This window comes from Chiloscyllium plagiosum, unplaced genomic scaffold, assembly GCF_037043375.1.
Source record: "Chiloscyllium plagiosum isolate Xiang-an unplaced genomic scaffold, Cpla_swu_hap1 HiC_scaffold_21, whole genome shotgun sequence".
Classification (NCBI taxonomy): domain Eukaryota; kingdom Metazoa; phylum Chordata; class Chondrichthyes; order Orectolobiformes; family Hemiscylliidae; genus Chiloscyllium; species Chiloscyllium plagiosum.
The window spans coordinates 46,359,309-46,377,111 of record NW_028270159.1 but is presented as its reverse complement, the minus strand read 5'-3'; the positions used below and the strand labels follow the sequence as shown (position 1 = coordinate 46,377,111).

Sequence of the window (17,803 nt, the reverse complement as noted above, 5' to 3'; positions counted from 1 at the left end):
TAAACAATAATTATTTTAACTGTCTAACATCTGTAGATCTAAACGGACCGCGGACTTAGATAATTTGTGAGCTGGTGGTGACAGGTTCTCAGAAACTGTATCATTGGGCTTGTGTACTCCATGTCCTTCACACTTTGAAGCTATTGCTTGTTGCTTTCAGCTTTTTCGGAGCTTAGCTACCTTGATGACTCCTCACCGAATATCCTTTGAATCTCCGTTGGAGCTTTCAGCACAAGGTATGAATGAAGTGATCCTGTTCTCTCAAAAGCATAGTAAATCCTTCAGTGTTCATCAGAGAAAATATTCAGAGGATTGAGGCTTTTCAAAACATGTCTCATGGTAGAGATGTTCACTCTCACGAGCTAATAAATGGAAGGTTTGTTCTTTTTATAAAAGTATTGCCTGTTAGTTTGTATAGCTGAAAGAATTTTGCTTAGATTTATGATTTTTTCTTATTTTACGAAACCTGATCTGAGCATGAGGGAGGAGAAATAAAAAACGTCAACCACAGTGATGCCAAACAAACACACGGCTAGATTTTGGCCACACAGATCTTTAAGATAGGAAATGGGGCATGATATAAATGCCAACATTCCTTTGTGATAGATGCAATGATTGCTGCAGAAGGAAGAGATTGAGTATAAATCACACAGGAAAACAGAATTTACCCAGGCCATTTGGACAAACAGACCTCAGGGAACAGGAGAATCGACGTTTCGGGCATTAGCCCTTCTTCTGTTCCCTAGATGCTGCCTGACCTGCTGCGCTTTTCCAGCAACACATTTCCATCTCTGATCTCCAGCATCTGCAGACCTCATTTTCTCTCCAAACAGACCTCAGGGTCACAGTCTAAGGGTACAGAGGAGGCCATTTAGGACTGAGATGAAGTGAAGTTACTTCAAGCAGAGAGTGGTGAGCCTGCGGAATTCTCTGTTGCAGAAAGTAGGTTAGGCCAAAACGTTTGATGTTTTCAATATAGAGTTGGATATAGCTGTTAGGGATCAACGCATACTCAGAGAAAGTGGAAACAGGGTACTGAGTTAGATCTGGGTACCCTAACAGGGTACTGCGTTAGTTGGGCTAAAGGACAAAGTGGCCTATTCCTGCTCCTACTTTCTATGTTTTAATGTCCAAGGGCTTTACCCTCTAGTTCGGGAGCCACAAATTGATGGAGTAAATGTAAACACTGCTGAAGAGCAGGTAAGGTTTACATAATCTACCAAAATCTGAAGTTTTATTTTTAAATCCCATGGTCTTTATACTTCGTATATCACAGAATTATAGAAATCCCTACAGTGTGGAAGCAGGCCATTCAGTCCATCGTGTCCACATCAGGCCTCCAAAGAGCATCCCACCTAGACCCACCGCCTACACTATTCCTGTAACCCTGCATTTCCCATGGCAAACCCACACATCCCTGCACAGTATGGGCAATTTAGCATGGCCAATCTACCTAACCTGCACATCTTTGGACTGTGGGAAGAACCCCAAGTAGACATTGAATGGCTCAGTGGCTCACACTGCTGCCTTGCGGCCCCAGGACCTGGGTTTGATTCCACCCTTGAGCGATTGTCCATCTGGAGTTTGAGCAATCTCCCAGTGTCTGCGTGGGTTTCCTCCAGGTGCTCCACTTTCCTTCCACAGTCCAAAGATGTGCAGGTCAGGTGGATTGGTCTTGTTAAATTGCCCAGGGATGTGCAGATTAGGTGGGTTTATGATGGGAAATGCAGGATTACTGGAATAGGGTAGCGGTAGGGGGTCGGTGTGGACCCGATGGGCTGAATGGTCTCCTTCCACCCTGTAAGGATTCTATGATCTGTTCTAATGTGCACATTGCACACAGATAGTCATCCGAGGCTGGAATGGAACCCAGGTCCCTGGTGCTGTGAGGTAGCAATGTTAACCACTAAGTCACAATACTGCCCAAACTTGAATGTGAATGGCAATATCTTGTTAGGAAAGCACCGATTACTGGACAACATTAATTAGCAGGGCATCTGGTGTAGGTAAGAATGTAGGTAAGAACCATCTATTCAGGCAGTTGCTTGGAGGTCTTTGTTAACATTTCCGGAAGGCTATCATTATCCTATTATAGTGATTGATCGGAGATTCAAAGCTACGGATTCCTTGGATGTTCTGAGATCACAGTTTGAAAATTGAATTAGCATGGAGGGGCCATAGGGATTGTAAGGGGGAGGACCAGATGGCTTAATAGCTTCATTGGAGATTTCAACACAAGGGATGTTGTGATTTTCTTGTTCTCTCAAAACGGGCATTAGAAAGTTTTTGAAGCGACAGTTTCCAAAGGTTTAGTGGAGCCCTGAATGAAGAAAATCATAAAGTGCAGACTTCCTGATTGCTAAGTAATAAGAATGACAAGATCTAAAATACTTTGGTTGTGTTTTCCTGTTAATGTTTTGAGCACTGTCTTTGTTGAACCCATTTACTGTAGGTTGTTATTTTGAATTACAGGGAAGCGGATGATCGAGACATACTTTGACTTCCGTCTGTATAGACTGTGGAAATCCAGGCAGCATTCAAAGCTACTGGACTATGATGACATCTTGTGAGGCATGAGAAAGCTCAGAATTGGAATAATCACTTGTAAACGCTCTTATCGAGAACGACGTCTCCTCAGTTCTGGAGGCAAATAGAGGGTCTCGGAAGCGATTGAGAAGAGGCAGAAAACATCTCTGTTATGTCTTGTTCCGACAAAGAAAGGCTTAATGGAAGTCGAGAGAAGAATGGCGTGGAGATGTTAGGGCCCTTTTCTCTTTGAATAGAAGGATCAGGAATCAGAATTTTTATTTCTGCGGAATGTTGCCAATTCAGGTCAAAAGAAGTGAGTTCAGGGTATTTTTTATTTCATCCTGAACTCCTTACGCAAAAGACAGGACTGAATAGTTAGTTGTTGGAATCCTGGGAAAACCAGAGAGTGCTAAATAAGATTCTTTGAAGGTTCTAGCGATGGAAAATTCTAAATTACCCACAGGCCTGATCTGAAAACTGTGCGCAGACTGGGGTGTCTGTGAGATGTCCTTGAGGACCTCCATGTGAAGGCAGACTTCATGAAAGATAAAAGCTGAAGTTTTTTTTTAATTATTGAATATAGGAACATTGGATTTTTAATTGAGTAGTGCTAATTATAAGAGTTAGTGGCTAAGAGTGTCTCAGTAGTTAGGAGGATATTTCATCAATTTGGCAGTATGATGTAATGGATTCCGTTAACATTGCCTTCAGTTTGTGCTCAAGCAGTAATAATAAGCATGAAAGGAAACAATTTCTTTGTTCACAACATTCTAAGTCTGACCCTCCAGTTGGAAGCATCAAAGGGTGATGAAGTAACCTCATAGTTCTTACTGTGTGGAATACAGTTTTAATATTTGTGTGTCTAACAAGTATTCCAGAGTAACGGTGACACCTACTCCAGGTTTTATTGCGTTTTTAGCAACACTGATTGAAGGTGGACCATAATGATCATGAGGAATCAAAAATTATTTTAGTGGGTAAAATGATTAATAAAAGGATTGCCTGTGGGAGGAGCTGGGTGCAATCAACATCTGTTCTGAACACCAGCACCATGCTTTCATCTGCTTTGGAGATAGTCTTTTTTGTCCAGTTTGGACAACTTGAGGATAGCTTGGTTGCTTTGTTGAAGGTCTGAATGAGCTGTTGACATTTATTGATTGACACACTGGCCTTGATTTCATTTGAAGGTCATTTATACTCCATAATATAGTCATGGGAAAAAGGATTCTTAAAGTGACTGCTTATCATTATTGTGGAAATCTTTTATTATTCTGATCTAGGTTAGGTTGTCAAGTTTAGAAACTGCCCCTTTATTAAGATATTGCTATAGCCTGAGGTCTTTTAGTGAAGAATATTCCAGTGTGTGTTCCATTGTAGTTGTATTTGAAGGGGAAATTCTCAAACTCATTTCCAATAGCTGTCTTTCAGGTAACTCCTTCTGCTCTTCTGGTGAGATTTAAGCAGTAAGGTCCTGATTTTTCTTTCAGCAAAATTATCCAACACTTAAGCTCATCTCCATGCCAAACTGTATCTGTTGTGTTCACAGGTTCAGTGAAAGCTAATTATATTAACCTCCTGAGGCCCAATACATGCCATGAGCATCAAACTGGTTTCTTAATCACAGTTTTCTTCAATACATCCTTTGTCAAACACTATGATATTGCTGTGAGGTTATGGCAGATGATCTTTTCCACTACTTTAATGGCAGTTAGTCCTTTTGAAGAAAATATCAGATAGGCATGTTAAGTGTTTATATACAAATAAAATTCAACATAATTGCTCACCAGTAATCAATGAAACTAAATATATAAAACTGAAAGCATTGGAAGCAATGTACAAACACAAGAATCACAAATGAATTGGAGATGTGGAAGACCATTCACTCCACCTTAATTAATCCCTCCAAAGACATCCAGACATGCTTCATGTTAGTGTCAAGTCGATTCTTTAACTAATTTCAGGGTTTCCCTGAGGAAGGCCCATTACAAGCATTGAAAACATTTCGTCACAATAATCAGTCTCAGGAATTAAATTTCCTCCAGAAATATTAATGTGAAATCTGTAGAAACCTGGAGAGGTGGCATGAACACTGCTAATGCTGTTTGTCCAGGAATTAGAATGGATCTTCTATTAGAATGAAAGTAGACAATCTGGAGACATGAACTCCCCCTGGATATTCATGCTTTTAAATTTACCTTTTACTCATCTAACCCTAAGGCTAAATGACCTACTTCTACAATTTAAGTGAATGTAACATTGCAGATTTAACTGATGCACTCTGCTGTTGTTCCCCTCTCTAATCTCTTACAGTACCTCACTGACAACTGGGTCACTGCCACCAATATAGGGACTTGTCCGTTTATGGGAAGTGCTGGATGAACTTGGTGTTTAAAATGAGTACTTTTCTCCCCCCTAGCTAATTCCATGAATTATTGATGATGTCCATCATTATGGAAGGAGACCTCAGAAGTTGAGCCTGATGTCCCTCCCACCCATCTTTAATCTTGGCAAAATGGTACCCTTAGCTTGGAGAAAGGAGTTAAATCATTTTGTAAATGATTTAACATGATGATCCTGGAGTTCCCTCATTTCATTACTGCCTGCATTGAATGTAAATTAACTCATGGCTTACTGCTGCTCAGCACTGAGGCCTGCGCAGTTGCTAAATTCATATCTTAATGGTTTCATCCTTAAATTTAATACTGACCCAATGGTCTGAAAGTTGATTAATACCTACAACAAACCTTTCAAGATTGAATTAGACTGTTTTTTGCAAAATTGTACTTTTATTGATTTATCTTAATTGTCAATATTAAGCTAATTCTTATGCAGGTTCGGTGCAGAGTAGTTGATGAGTGCAATCTTATGAATTGACTTAGCTGATGACAAGCCAAATGAACCCATCTGACCCCAGGAAAGATATGCTCATATAATGATAATTACAGCCAATGTTTGGTTAGAAGAAGGAGATGTAACTTTTGTAGAAACCTTCACAACATCCATACTGAATAATCGAATTGTGATATGAGTGCAGCAAGATTGTGGGGATTTATTGTGCCTAGATCAGTAGGAGATCATGCATTCTGTATGTCTGCATTATATCGATTATATCATAAAAAACACGCGCACGTACATCAATGGTAGATGTGTACCCTCGTGGGCAGAATGCAAATTTTTAAGCCTGTTTGACTGATTGTTGAAGCTGAATTTTTTAATTATTAAACTAGATTGACAAGGATAGAAACACATTAAATTCACTTTATGAAGCCATACTTTGTTAAATTGCCAGCATAAGGGTTATTGCATTGAGTGACTCTGTTGGTCTTGATAGCCTGATATATAATGCTGATGATTCTTGAATTCTTGTCAGTTATGTAGTACGACAATCTTTATTATAATAAATAGGACTAGCACTTGAGGAGTTAAACATTAACTGTATAGTTCTAGAAGAAGGAAAATGAATTTTTATTTAATGAATTTTGTTGGGGGTGGGTGAAGTAGACTGGAGATGGCAGTCACAAGTGGAACTTCTAAACCAATTCTAAGGGTGCTGTGCACAGTACAAACATTCATGCTGACAGGTGCTGTCTGTGAGCCCTTATAATGCATTGAAATCTATTGATGTGTGTTGGTGACAGTACACCTCAGCAAAATATCATTTAATTGCACTTAATTGGATACCTGTAACTGCTTTACCACTGACATTATCACTGACTACAATTTCAGATATTCTGTTAAGAGTTGACCTAGTTTTGAAAGAACAAACTTCTCCACTATGGAGCTTAGTGCTGTTTTGTGTTCTAGTGTAAGTGGCTCAGCACTCTCCTTCAAACTCCCTCTATCCAACCACCCATCCAACACCTTTTCACTTAACCATTCACATCTCTCTACCCATTGTTCCTACTACTCCAACAGCCCCACCCCCCCAAAACTGTGAGATTTTACTTGATTTGACGAACTGTGCCTAAATTCTAAGTCATTGACACACCCAGCGTTACATACCTTATGGAAGTCGTGAGGGCTATCTATATTGGGTTGGGTTTGAGTTGGATTTTATTGTTTATGCTACAACATAAGGGAGAGTCTAACAGTTTCATATTCTGATCACACGCCACCTCAATATTTGATTTTAATGTTGCAAGAGGAAGCAAAGGGACATTTCTGTCATTTTTCTCAGAGGCAACCCCTTAATCAGTTCTACTCACTGTACTTATATTTTGCAATGGTCAAACCACCTGCAAGTTACTGAAAATGTTGATAGAGTCATTCACAGGTGATAAGAATGTTACTTTATAGAGAAAGAGGAAATTGTTGTGATGTGGTAAAGTGCTAGAGACTCCTCTCAATGTGCATGCAGCAGGTTTTATATTCTGACTGGACTGAAACTTCAAAATTAATCAATCAGTAAAAAAAAGCCTGACCTTTGCCTCGTCCTGGTAGAGAAGCTGATGTGGGATTAATGTTGTCAAGACGGGATTTTATTTTGAGGTACCTGAGCCAATAGAATACAGGAGCTCTGATCATTGAAAAGTAAATTATAAATACAAAAGGAAGACACTAAATGGTGCACTTCATTACCTCAAAGAACCTTCCAATCAATGAAGTTGGTTTTGAAGCTAGTCACTGTTGTAATGTAGGAAATGCAGAAGCAAATTTGGACAAAGTAAGCTCCCACAAACAATGCCACACCCTCTGTTTTAGATATTGGTTAATGGACAAATACTGGTCAGGTCTCAGATGCTCTTTGAATAGTGCCATGGGATCGTTCATGCTTATCTGAGAGGGAAGACAGGCCCATCTCATCCGAAAGATAGCTTGAGCTCAGTGTGATTCAGTTGCTGGAGTAGGACTTGAATCCACAAGTGTCAGACTCAGAAGTGGGAGTGCTACCCACTGAATCACAGCAGACAGTGACTGCCACCAAACATGTGCCATATTGAAGCAGTGACTCATCTTGAGATTGGCTGTTGGAATTCACCTACTCTCAGCATCAAGGTGAAAGCAGTTAACTTGCTGCAGTACCCTCGTGCTCCTAGTTCCTGCGTTCCTATGCACTGTTCATTTATTCTCAATTTGAATCTCTCTGTCTGCACCACTCAGAAGTGGCTGGAAGAAGTTAAGCTCCATTTAATGCCAGTAGGCGTGTGCAATTGTGGAGGAGACTGTGATTTTCTCACTGAAACACATTGACAAGTAAAAGTAATTATTTGCCTGTGATAAAACAATACAAAAACCCTTTAACACATTCATTTAGTGTGATCAATTCAAATCCTCTTCATCTTCATATTTGAGCAGTGATCATCTCCCATTTCCCAATTCCTAAATGGTCACCCTGCCCCATTCATTTTTCATTCTCTGATACTGTCAGGTTCTGGTTTTGTCAAGTTGCAGTCCAAGTGTACAGTATATGTGAAGTATTTATCGTGTGATTAGTGTGAGATGGTGATAATTGAGCTTAGGCTATTGTTTAGCAGGCGTTTAGATCTCAGTACATTTAAAATCCACTGCCAAGTGCTGCTGCCCCTGACTGTGTGCAGTGTGAAGTTCGGCATTTCACAGGCTGCTTCAGGTAAACAGACCTCAGCTGGGCTGCATTTACCAGTGTTAAGAGGTCACGTCTTGTGTCGGAGGCCAGTTTATGTTTTAAATCGCAGTTAATTAGCAATCATTTCAAGATCTTGGTGAACAAGATCCTTCTTTTGTTAACTTGTCCCTCCTCTACTCCTGAATATTTTTCTCACCTCCTATTCCCCAACCCAGTGTGACCTCCTGTGGTAAATTTCACTGGTTACTTCACTTATCGTATGTGGTGTAATTTACCCGAATATTGTGACTCCAGCTGAAGAGGTCACAGTGGTAGGAAGAATGCTGGTTCTGCGTTCAAATAAATCACTAGATGTGGTACCTGTTCAAAGGGTAAGTTCAGACACCAAAGCACAAACACTGCAGCTTATCATGTCAGGAGGGTACCTCCCACAGAAACTGTGCAACTCTTTGCAATCACACTATGTGCCTTGGAATAGTGTGTGAAGAATTAATTGACCATGTGAGGAATCTGGGTTCTGACCTGTTGGGACAGCACTCGTGTGAAAGGTATGAAAGTGAAGCAGCATGTAAACTGGCTCTGTTTCACAATGTAGACATTCAGCCCATCAGGATTCATGGGAAGCATTTGAAAAGGTCAGTCAATAAGGAGCTGTGTAGTGATGTTGATATCAGCAATCAAGAGGTTCCTAGGGACAGTCAAAGGAAAAAGCAGCTTTGTGTGCAAATGCAGAACATCAGCCTAGCTTAATCACTGCTGTCTGTGCAAACATCAGCACAGCTCCAGGTGCTGCTGCCTCAGTATGCAGCGACTGAGCCTTCAACCCAGTGCTGTTAGCATCCAGGATGTATACACATTGACCTATGAACACAACCCATTGATGTCCGCTGTATTTACATTCTGCTGAGTAATTAAATCTGGCTGTTTTGTGCAAACGTATTCAGCAGGGCATCAATTCTGTGATTTTGATATTTCATATGTTGTTACCCAAGAGAATTTGATATGCAGCCTCCAATGCAGCTGGTCTGGATTATGAGGAACCTTAATGACCATAAATTGATTTGGTTCAGAGTTGGGTGGGAAAATTCAAAAAATGTCACCACTTTTAAAAAATGTTTATTAGTTGGCACGGTCTTGGTCAAGTTTGAGATTTGGAAAAATGCGCCTGGGATGATGATTAGCTTTGTACAGGTTACTGATGATTTGATATTGCTGCCATAATAACCAAGTATAGCTGTTGATATTTGGGACTGGTAGGAATTTGGTATTTGATTCCGTGTCAGTTGAGACACTTTGATTATGATGCTGGTTAAGCAGGTTTGGAATTTGCCACAGTGCTGGTGGTTAATAAAAACTAATTATTTGGTGTGTTGCAGATTAGGATAGTTTGATTAGCATAGAGTTGGTTAAGATAGTTTAATATTTCCCATGGAATTGGTTCAGATCGTTTGATGGCATAGTACTGGTTAGGACTGTTTCAGATCAGTCTTTGGTTGGTTTTCTGGCACATGTCATGTCTGAGTTTGTTTCACTTTGCCTTTTAATGGTTTATATTGTTTCTTTAAAACACGGATTTTTCTATTTTATCTCTGAAATAACTGTGTTTAACATTTTGAGCAATAAAGTCACAATGCAGTGTTGGTATTATGAGATGGCTCCCTCACTCCCTCTTGAACGGACACTACTCACATCAGACCAAACACTTCTTTTCACTTATTCTGCAATTGCAAAGGAAATGAAGGGAAAGTGGGCAACTTGTCTAATCAAAAAGAAGAGCCTGTGAGACTTGTGATACAGAAGCCCAGCAATGTAGCTATAGGTTGATTGATCCCTCATTCAAATGCTAGTTCTAGGTTGTGTAGGGATTTTCAGCTCTGTCAGGGTGAAAGGTGCCTAGGTTTGAGGGATGGAGTGGGCATTGTCTCATGGGGAGGCAGATAGTCAGCAAAGCAAATTGTCCTTTTTTGTGCAAAGTTGTTGGGCAAACTTTACAGAGGAGCTGGGTTCATTTTGTAATTGTAGTAAATATCATTTTCAGCATCTTTCTCATTAACACTAACTGTTTCGATAACCTCAGAATCGTGTAGGTGATCATTTTCAGCTATCCATTCCCATTGTGTCCTGTCTTGCCCTCTTCGTTGATCCTTCCAGTTTGCTTGCTGTTATCAGCCTGCTCTCTAGCCCATTTCATTAACAAACCTGCATCCAACCTAATTCATTCTTTAGCTTGAAGAACACAACTGGCTTTACTCAGTTCTTCCCCAACTCTCTATTTCTGCCTTGTCCCCATTCATGTACTCCTCTCAGCCGCTATGTAAGTCAGTTTGATTCTCCCCCAGTCGATGTTGCTTCTTTAGTCAATCTCTAATGGAAACAACACCGCTTTCTGAAGTAGAGACTAAACGTGTGAAAATGACCAATGTGCCTCCCTGTTTGGAAAGCTGATGCCAAACAGGTTGTCCCACTGTCCAAACCTCATCCTGGCTTCTCACCAATGTATGGCAGACTCGAGAAAAACCCAGTGCAATGTGGGGAGAGATCAGCCCTGCCTCCATTGATCTGCCACCTCATATAGCTTAGTCTTCCAAAATAAAACGTCTGCCATTTTTTGCAAGATTGGCCTTAAGAAATACGGTGTGCGGCTAAATTGAGAAGCCTTTCGGTAAAGGCCGAATACTGCAGATGCTGGAAATCAGAACTAAATATAAGCTGGGATCGTTCGGCAGCATCTGTCAAGAGAGCAACGGAATTAGCATTTCGGGTCTGTGACCTTACAGCAGTCCTTTTGCAAAGTCTGAGTGTGTTGTAGAACAATGAGTTATGAAGCAGTCTGGCCAGATCCAGGCCGAGGGATGCCATCTCTTTCACTTGTGTGTTTTAGCCACCACTCTGATTAATGTATCAATGTACAGTTTCCTTCTCGAGCTGTCAAGCTCCGCACTTTCTGTATCCTGTACTGATTTGAATAATCTTTATCGTTTTACAGTTTCGAGATGTTATTTAATAAACGGTTTTGGGAGAAATAAAAGACGCAAATAGTTCTGCTGTGTTTTATTTATCTCAGACAGCTGTGAAATGATGCACCTTGGAGCAATTCAGTGAGTCACAGGCGAGACTTCCTCTGATTGCCTACATGACAGCAACACCACAGAAGGAACTTAACTGGTTGTGAAGTGTTTCTGAGACACCCTGAAGACATCTTAAAGCCTTACATTAAAATACTCACTTTCTCTTACTCCATCTTATTGTAACATGCGATTTGAACACATGACAAGCCCAAAGATCATGAAGCAGGGCTTCTTTATTTCATGGATGTTAGATTATTAAATATAGAAATTTAGCTGTTTTGCACTTTGAGCCCGCTCTGCTATCCCAATGTGATCATTCACTACCTTTTAACTGAAGAAACCTTTCAACGGAGTCCTGAAGGTCTAACCAAATCCTGAGACTGAGACTCCTGGTACTAGATCCCCAACCAATACTCCCTGCATCTGTTTTGTCTAGCCCTGTTAGAATTTTACACATTTCAACTAAATCCCTCATCAATCTTCTAAATTCTAGTGAATACAGGCCCAATCAAAACAATCCCTCCTCATAGGACAGTCCAGCTATCCCCAATATCGGCCAAATCAATCTCCGACGAACAGCAAGGGGAATTACAGATATACATGCATGATCTGACTGTGTGTGTCAAGTTGGGCTAAGAAATTACTTTGTCTTTGTGCTCTTCCTTCTCGTCAGGCCTCTCCACCAACAACATACTTTCTTTTCCAGCAAGAGAGCATTTGACTGCTGCAGCTGTTCTCCCTCATCATTGCCCCCTGTTGCTGCAGGTTCTACTGCATTTTCTTCATAAAAACAAAACAACAGCCGATGCTGATGATCTGAAGCAAAAATAAATTGCTGGAGAAACTCAACAGGACTAACAGTATCTATGAAGAGAAAAAATATTAACTCAGCTTTCTCTGCAAACATGCTATAGACCTGCTGAGTTTCTCCAGCTTTTTCTGTTAATGTAGAGCGTTTGTTGCCTATCCCTAGATGCTCTGGGGAAACAGTGAATATATTGAACTGTGACGATCCCTTGCATCCGCTACCCTTGTCCTTCAAGATGGGAGAGATCTAAGGTTTGGAAGATGCTGTTGGAGATTGGTGAGTCACTGCAGTGCATCTTATAAGTATTACACTGCTGCCACTGTGCACAAGTGATAGAGGGAGACAATGTTGAAGGCAATGAATAGGGTGACATGCAGGATGTTTTGTACTGGGTAATATTGAACTTCGAATGTTGGACCAGTTACCAATCAGGAAAATGGACAATGTTCCATCACACTCCTGACTTGTGCCTTGTAGATGCTGGACAGAGTTTTGGGATGCAGGAGATGAGTTACTTACTGCAGAATTCCCTGCCAATCACCTGTTGTTAGGTAGATGCAGTATAATATGACTGAATGCCAGGCAGCACACAGGCAAGGATGCCTCATTATTAACTGAATGCTACAATCATTATCAAACACCTATTTCTGATCTCTTGATGGTAGCAGAAGCAGCTGAAGATGGTTGACACTGAGAATACCATCCAAGAACTCCTGTAGTGTATCCCCGTACACTGCAAGTATCTTGAGGGGGGATTGTGGTAATAAAGAGATAAGCCATCTTAATGACCTTTGCAAACAGTGAGGTGAATATTAACCCAGTGAACTCCTTTGCTACTCTTTGTGGGAGTGTCATAGAATCTTTTATGTCCACTGTGTCAAGGCATGGGATACAGAAAAATAGGATGTAGGAAGGTGGGATTGGGAAAATGAAGTACAGGAGGGTGAGGTAAAGGAAGGTGAGGTACAGAAATATAGAACGCAGGAAGGTAGAATACAAGAATATCGAATGCAGGATATAGGATACGGGATCAGGAATGTAGGATGGAGTAGGTAAGGAACGGGAATGTGGGATACAGGAAGGTGAGGAACAGAAATATTGGATACAGGAAGGTGAGGAACAGGAATGTGGGATACAGAAAGATGCAACACAGGAAAGTTGGAAACAGGAGGATGGGATACAGGAAGATGGGATACAGGAAGGTGAGACACAGGAAGGTGTGATACAAGAAGAGGGGATACAGAAAGATGAGATACAGGAAAGCGAGGTACAGAAGGTGAGATCCAAGAGGGTGACTACTAATTATCAAGACAGAGATATTGGACCAAGGGCCCTTCCTGTCAACATTTCCTCCACAACACTATGCAAACAGAAAGGATTCCAATAGCAGTATATAAATTCTGGAGATAGTTTGGGAGAAGATTTGTAGCTCGGGTGCTCGTTGTTGTGGTTCTGTTCGCCGAGCTGGGAATTTGTGTTGCAGACATTTCGTCCCCTGTCTAGGTGACATCCTCAGTGCTTGGGAGCCTCCTGTGAAGCGCTTCTGTGATCTTTCCTCCGGCATTTGTAGTGGTTTGAATCTGCCGCTTCCGGTTGTCAGTTCCAGCTGTCCGCTGCAGTGGTCGGTATATTGGGTCCAGGTCGATGTGCTTATTGATTGAATCTGTGGATGAGTTCCATGTCTCTAGGAATTCCTTGGCTGTTCTCTGTTTGGCTTATCCAATAATAGTAGTGTTGTCCCAGTCGAACTCATGTTGCTTGTCATCTGTGTGTGTGGCTACGAAGGATAGCTGGTCGTGTCGTTTCGTGGCTAGTTGGTGTTCATGGATGCGGATCGTTAGCTGTCTTCCTGTTTGTCATATGTAGTGTTTTGTGCAGTCCTTGCATGGGATTTTGTACACTACGTTGGTTTTGCTCATGCTGGGTATCGGGTCCTTCGACCAGATATCCTTAGTAGCCACACACGCAGATGACAAGCAACATGAGTTCGACTGGGACAACACTACCATTATAGGATAAGCCAAACAGAGAACAACCAAGGAATTCCTAGAGGTATGGCACTCATCCACAGATTCAATCAATAAGCACATCGATCTGGACCCAATATATCGGCCACTGCAGCGGACAGCTGGAACTGACAACCGGAAGCGGTAGATTCAAACCACTACAAATGCCGGAGGAAAGATCACAGAAGCGCTTCACAGGAGGCTCCCAAGCACTGAGGATGTCACCTAGACAGGGGACGAAACGTCTGCAACACAAATTCCCAGCTCGGCGAACAGAACCACAACAAATTCTGGAGACAGTTTGCATGAGTGATTTTGAGGCAGAGGTAATAATTGAAAAGATCATCTGTTAAAAAAAAAGGGAAAATACAATGTGCAGTAGATGAGGGGTGCAGTGAGGCAGTGGATGGGAGAAGTAAATGAGCATGGCAGGTACGGTGGGTGATTTAGTAATGTCACTACGCTAGCACGCAGGCACAGCCACTATGCTGCAATGTCAAAATCCATTTTCCTGGCCACAGCGAGAGCATAAGCTCCGATATCTCTGACCCTACAAGACAGCTCCTCCCTAAGCTCAGAAATTGAGGCAAGGGGGCCATTTGCTTCAGTGCACCACTGGACCAAACCTGAATTTAATGTCATCAACACGGAGAATGAGAAGTTCCTTGCAGGAGGGAATTAGATTGGACATACTTTAAGCAAACAAGTGGGACTTTAACCCAGGCCTCCTGTTCTGGAAGTATGGACACTAATACTGTAGCACAAGAGCCCTGATTAAGTTGCAGCAGCAACATGGTGAGTTTGAATCAGTGTCATTAGATCATGAACCTGGTCCTCAGGATTAATAATCCAGTAACATTACCCCCAATTCACCAGCTATCTCCTCTTACCCTAAGCTTCAGACATCATAAGGACAGTCTGCAAACTATTGACATCTTCCCAATTCTCATCTGCCAGCCCCCACCAACTACAGCGATCAATAAAGTATCGATTCCTAAAGGGGCCTAATTCAATCATGACTTAAGTTTGCTTCAAAGGTCTTTGATTACAAAGCAAAAACAGATCAGCCAGGAACCATGTTTAAAAGCTGCAATTTGACCTTCAGAACAATGTTGGTAAATTGGCGAGAGATTTGAAAATGGATAAAGAATCATTGTAGGATTTTGAAGCAGCATTTTCATGGGAAAGAAGTAAACAGAAAGTGAAGCTTACACAGTTCTTCGAAGTGCTCAACGTGTGGGATCCCAGAACTCGAGAGTAAGAAAATGGGAAATGATTTGCACTCAACTATTCAAAATGCAGCATTCGGGAAATGTCTGTACAAACTTATATGCATGTCCTTACTCAGAGATAGTATGTGACATTCAAATACCTCACACAGAGTCAGCATATCAGTGCACTAACATTGTCAGTATGTCTGTGCACACACACAGAGGGTCAGTGTGCCTGTATATACATACACACACGCACACAGGGGGTCACTTTGCCTGTACACTTACAGGGGGTTGGTGTGCCTGTATATACACACACACATGCTTTTTGAGTGTGCTGTTACCACATCCTTTTGAACACTATTTTCATGAAAAGTTAAAATTCACATAACACCAGGTTAAGAGCCAACTGGTTTATTTGGAAGCACTAGCTTTCGGAGTGCTGCCCCTTCATCAGGTATCTACTTGATGAAGGAGCAGTGCTCTGAAAGGTAGTGCTTCCAAATAAACCTGTTGGCATATAACCTGGTGTGTGTGTTTTTTTAACATTTTTATTTTTAAAAAATCTTTCTTTACAAAATTATAAAATTGCAAAAACACAAAACTATAACATTATGACAACAAAAAGCTATTAATAACTATTGGATTACAGCAATGTTCCGTAACTGACTTCATTTTATCCAGAAACAACAGGACACTTTGCCTCGGAGGCCTCACTGTCCAGCCATGTCCCCACAGGCCCAATCACTCACAACAGACAGAGGGAAGTTCAATTAATATCTTCTGATGTCCGGGAGATCCACTCCTCCCCACCCCTGGGGCATTTGCAATTTCGTAAGCTTGATAAGGGGCCACTCACAGTGCCAAATAAAATAACTAAATCAACCATGTAATTTCCAAAGCATTTGTCTAGGATAAAGCAAGGGAAGCCTTCACAGAGGGTGTAATAAGCGAGGAAGAACATTAATTTTAATAAGAGCAGCTTGACCTAGATATGATATTGGAAGGCCCCCCCATCTTTGAAGGTCTTGTTTAATCTTGTCAAACAAATGAACAAAATTAGCTTTGAAAAACTGATCAAAACCAGGGGTAACAAAGGCAACCAAATAGGGGGAACCCACCTTCGACGTCCGATATTCCCCGAAGACCCCACATAGTCATAGCTTTTGACTTTGAAAAATTGATCTTGTAACCTGAGAAAAAGCCAAATGAATTAATACATTGTATCAAATAGGGCACCGAAACTGCCAGGTTCGAGAGAAAAATAAGATCATCATCCGCATATAGTGTGATCTTATGCACCTTCGCCCCCACCTTTGGGGCAGCTATATTAGAGTCCCCATGAACGGTCTCCGCCAACAGCTCACCAATGTGAAAAGCAAAGTTGAAAGGGGACAGCCTTGCCGACTGCCCCTACCAATGTTAGAATGATCAGACCTTATACTATTGGTGAGAACCGCCACTAGAGGATCACTGAAAAGGACCCTTACCCATCTAGTAAACACCTCACCCAGGCCATACCGCTTCAGGGTATTTAAAAATACAGCCATTCCACCCGATCAAATGCCTTCTCTGTGCCCAAAGAGACCTCCAACCCTTGAACCAATCGTTGCTGGCACACCTGAATTATGTTAAGCAAACTCCTAACGTTAGTAGAGGATCTGCAACCCTATATAAAGCCCATCTGATCCTCCTTACCGAGAGAGGGCAAAACCCTTTCCAACCTCAATCTCAGAGTCTTAGACAAAATTTTATAATCAGAAGTTAAGAGCGAGGTAGGTGTAAAGGAAGCACAGTGCTCCGGGGCCCTCCCTTTCTTGAGGATAAGAGCGATATTAGCCTCTCTTAAGGATGGTAGGAGGCAATCATGACAATATGAATAGTTGTACATGTCTAGCATCGGACACCCCTGTCGAGTACCTCTCCCAATATTAAAGTTATCTGACTTAGTACTATTTGTGATGACTGCAGGTGTTAGGATCATTATACAACACCCCCAATTAGCAAAGGCTCACCCCAGAACAAAGCACTCTCGGACCCCAAAAAGGACCCCAAACAGGACCCCAAACAGGGACGGCCATTCTATCCAGTCAAACGCCTTTTTCGTGTCTAGGGAGACCATCAAACCCAGGATCAACCTTTGCTGGCATACCTGCACTGTGTTCAGTACCCTCCTGATATTGTTGAAGGAGCTAAAGCCTTGATAAATCCCGTCTGATCCTCTTATATAATATAGGACAACACATTTGCCAGCCTCAGGGCCAGCACCTTTGACAGAATTTTAAAGTCTCCATTCAACAACGAAATTGGTCTGTATGAGGCCCATTCTTCGGGGTCCTTCCCCTTCTTTAAAATGAGGAAGATATTAGCCTCCTTAAGAGAGGGCAGAAGACAATCCTGTGAGTATGAATAGCTATACATCCCCAAAAGTGGCTCCACCAACACATTTATGAATTCCTTATAAAACTCACTCAGGAATCATAGGATATAGAACATAGAACAATACAGCGCAGAATAGGCCCTTCAGCTCTGGATGTTGCGCCGATCTGTGAACTAATCTAAGCCCACCACCCAACATTATCCCATCATTATCCATGTGCTTATCCAAGGGTCGTTTAAATGCCCCTAATGCGGCT

At 41.6% G+C, this 17,803-nt stretch overlaps 1 protein-coding gene across 1 annotated transcript in view; it reads left to right on the top strand.

Annotated features, from left to right (window-relative positions):
* LOC122564742 (NMDA receptor synaptonuclear signaling and neuronal migration factor) overlaps positions 1 to 11,104 on the top strand; it is a 110,783-nt gene extending 99,679 nt beyond the window's left edge. The window contains exons 15-16 of the mRNA XM_043719893.2: positions 161 to 236; positions 2,473 to 11,104. Of these exons, the coding sequence (XP_043575828.2) occupies positions 161 to 236; positions 2,473 to 2,570 (174 nt within the window). The 3' untranslated portion in view covers positions 2,571 to 11,104. The remainder of the gene's footprint in view (positions 1 to 160; positions 237 to 2,472) is intronic.
* Positions 11,105 to 17,803: the final 6,699 nt, after the last annotated feature.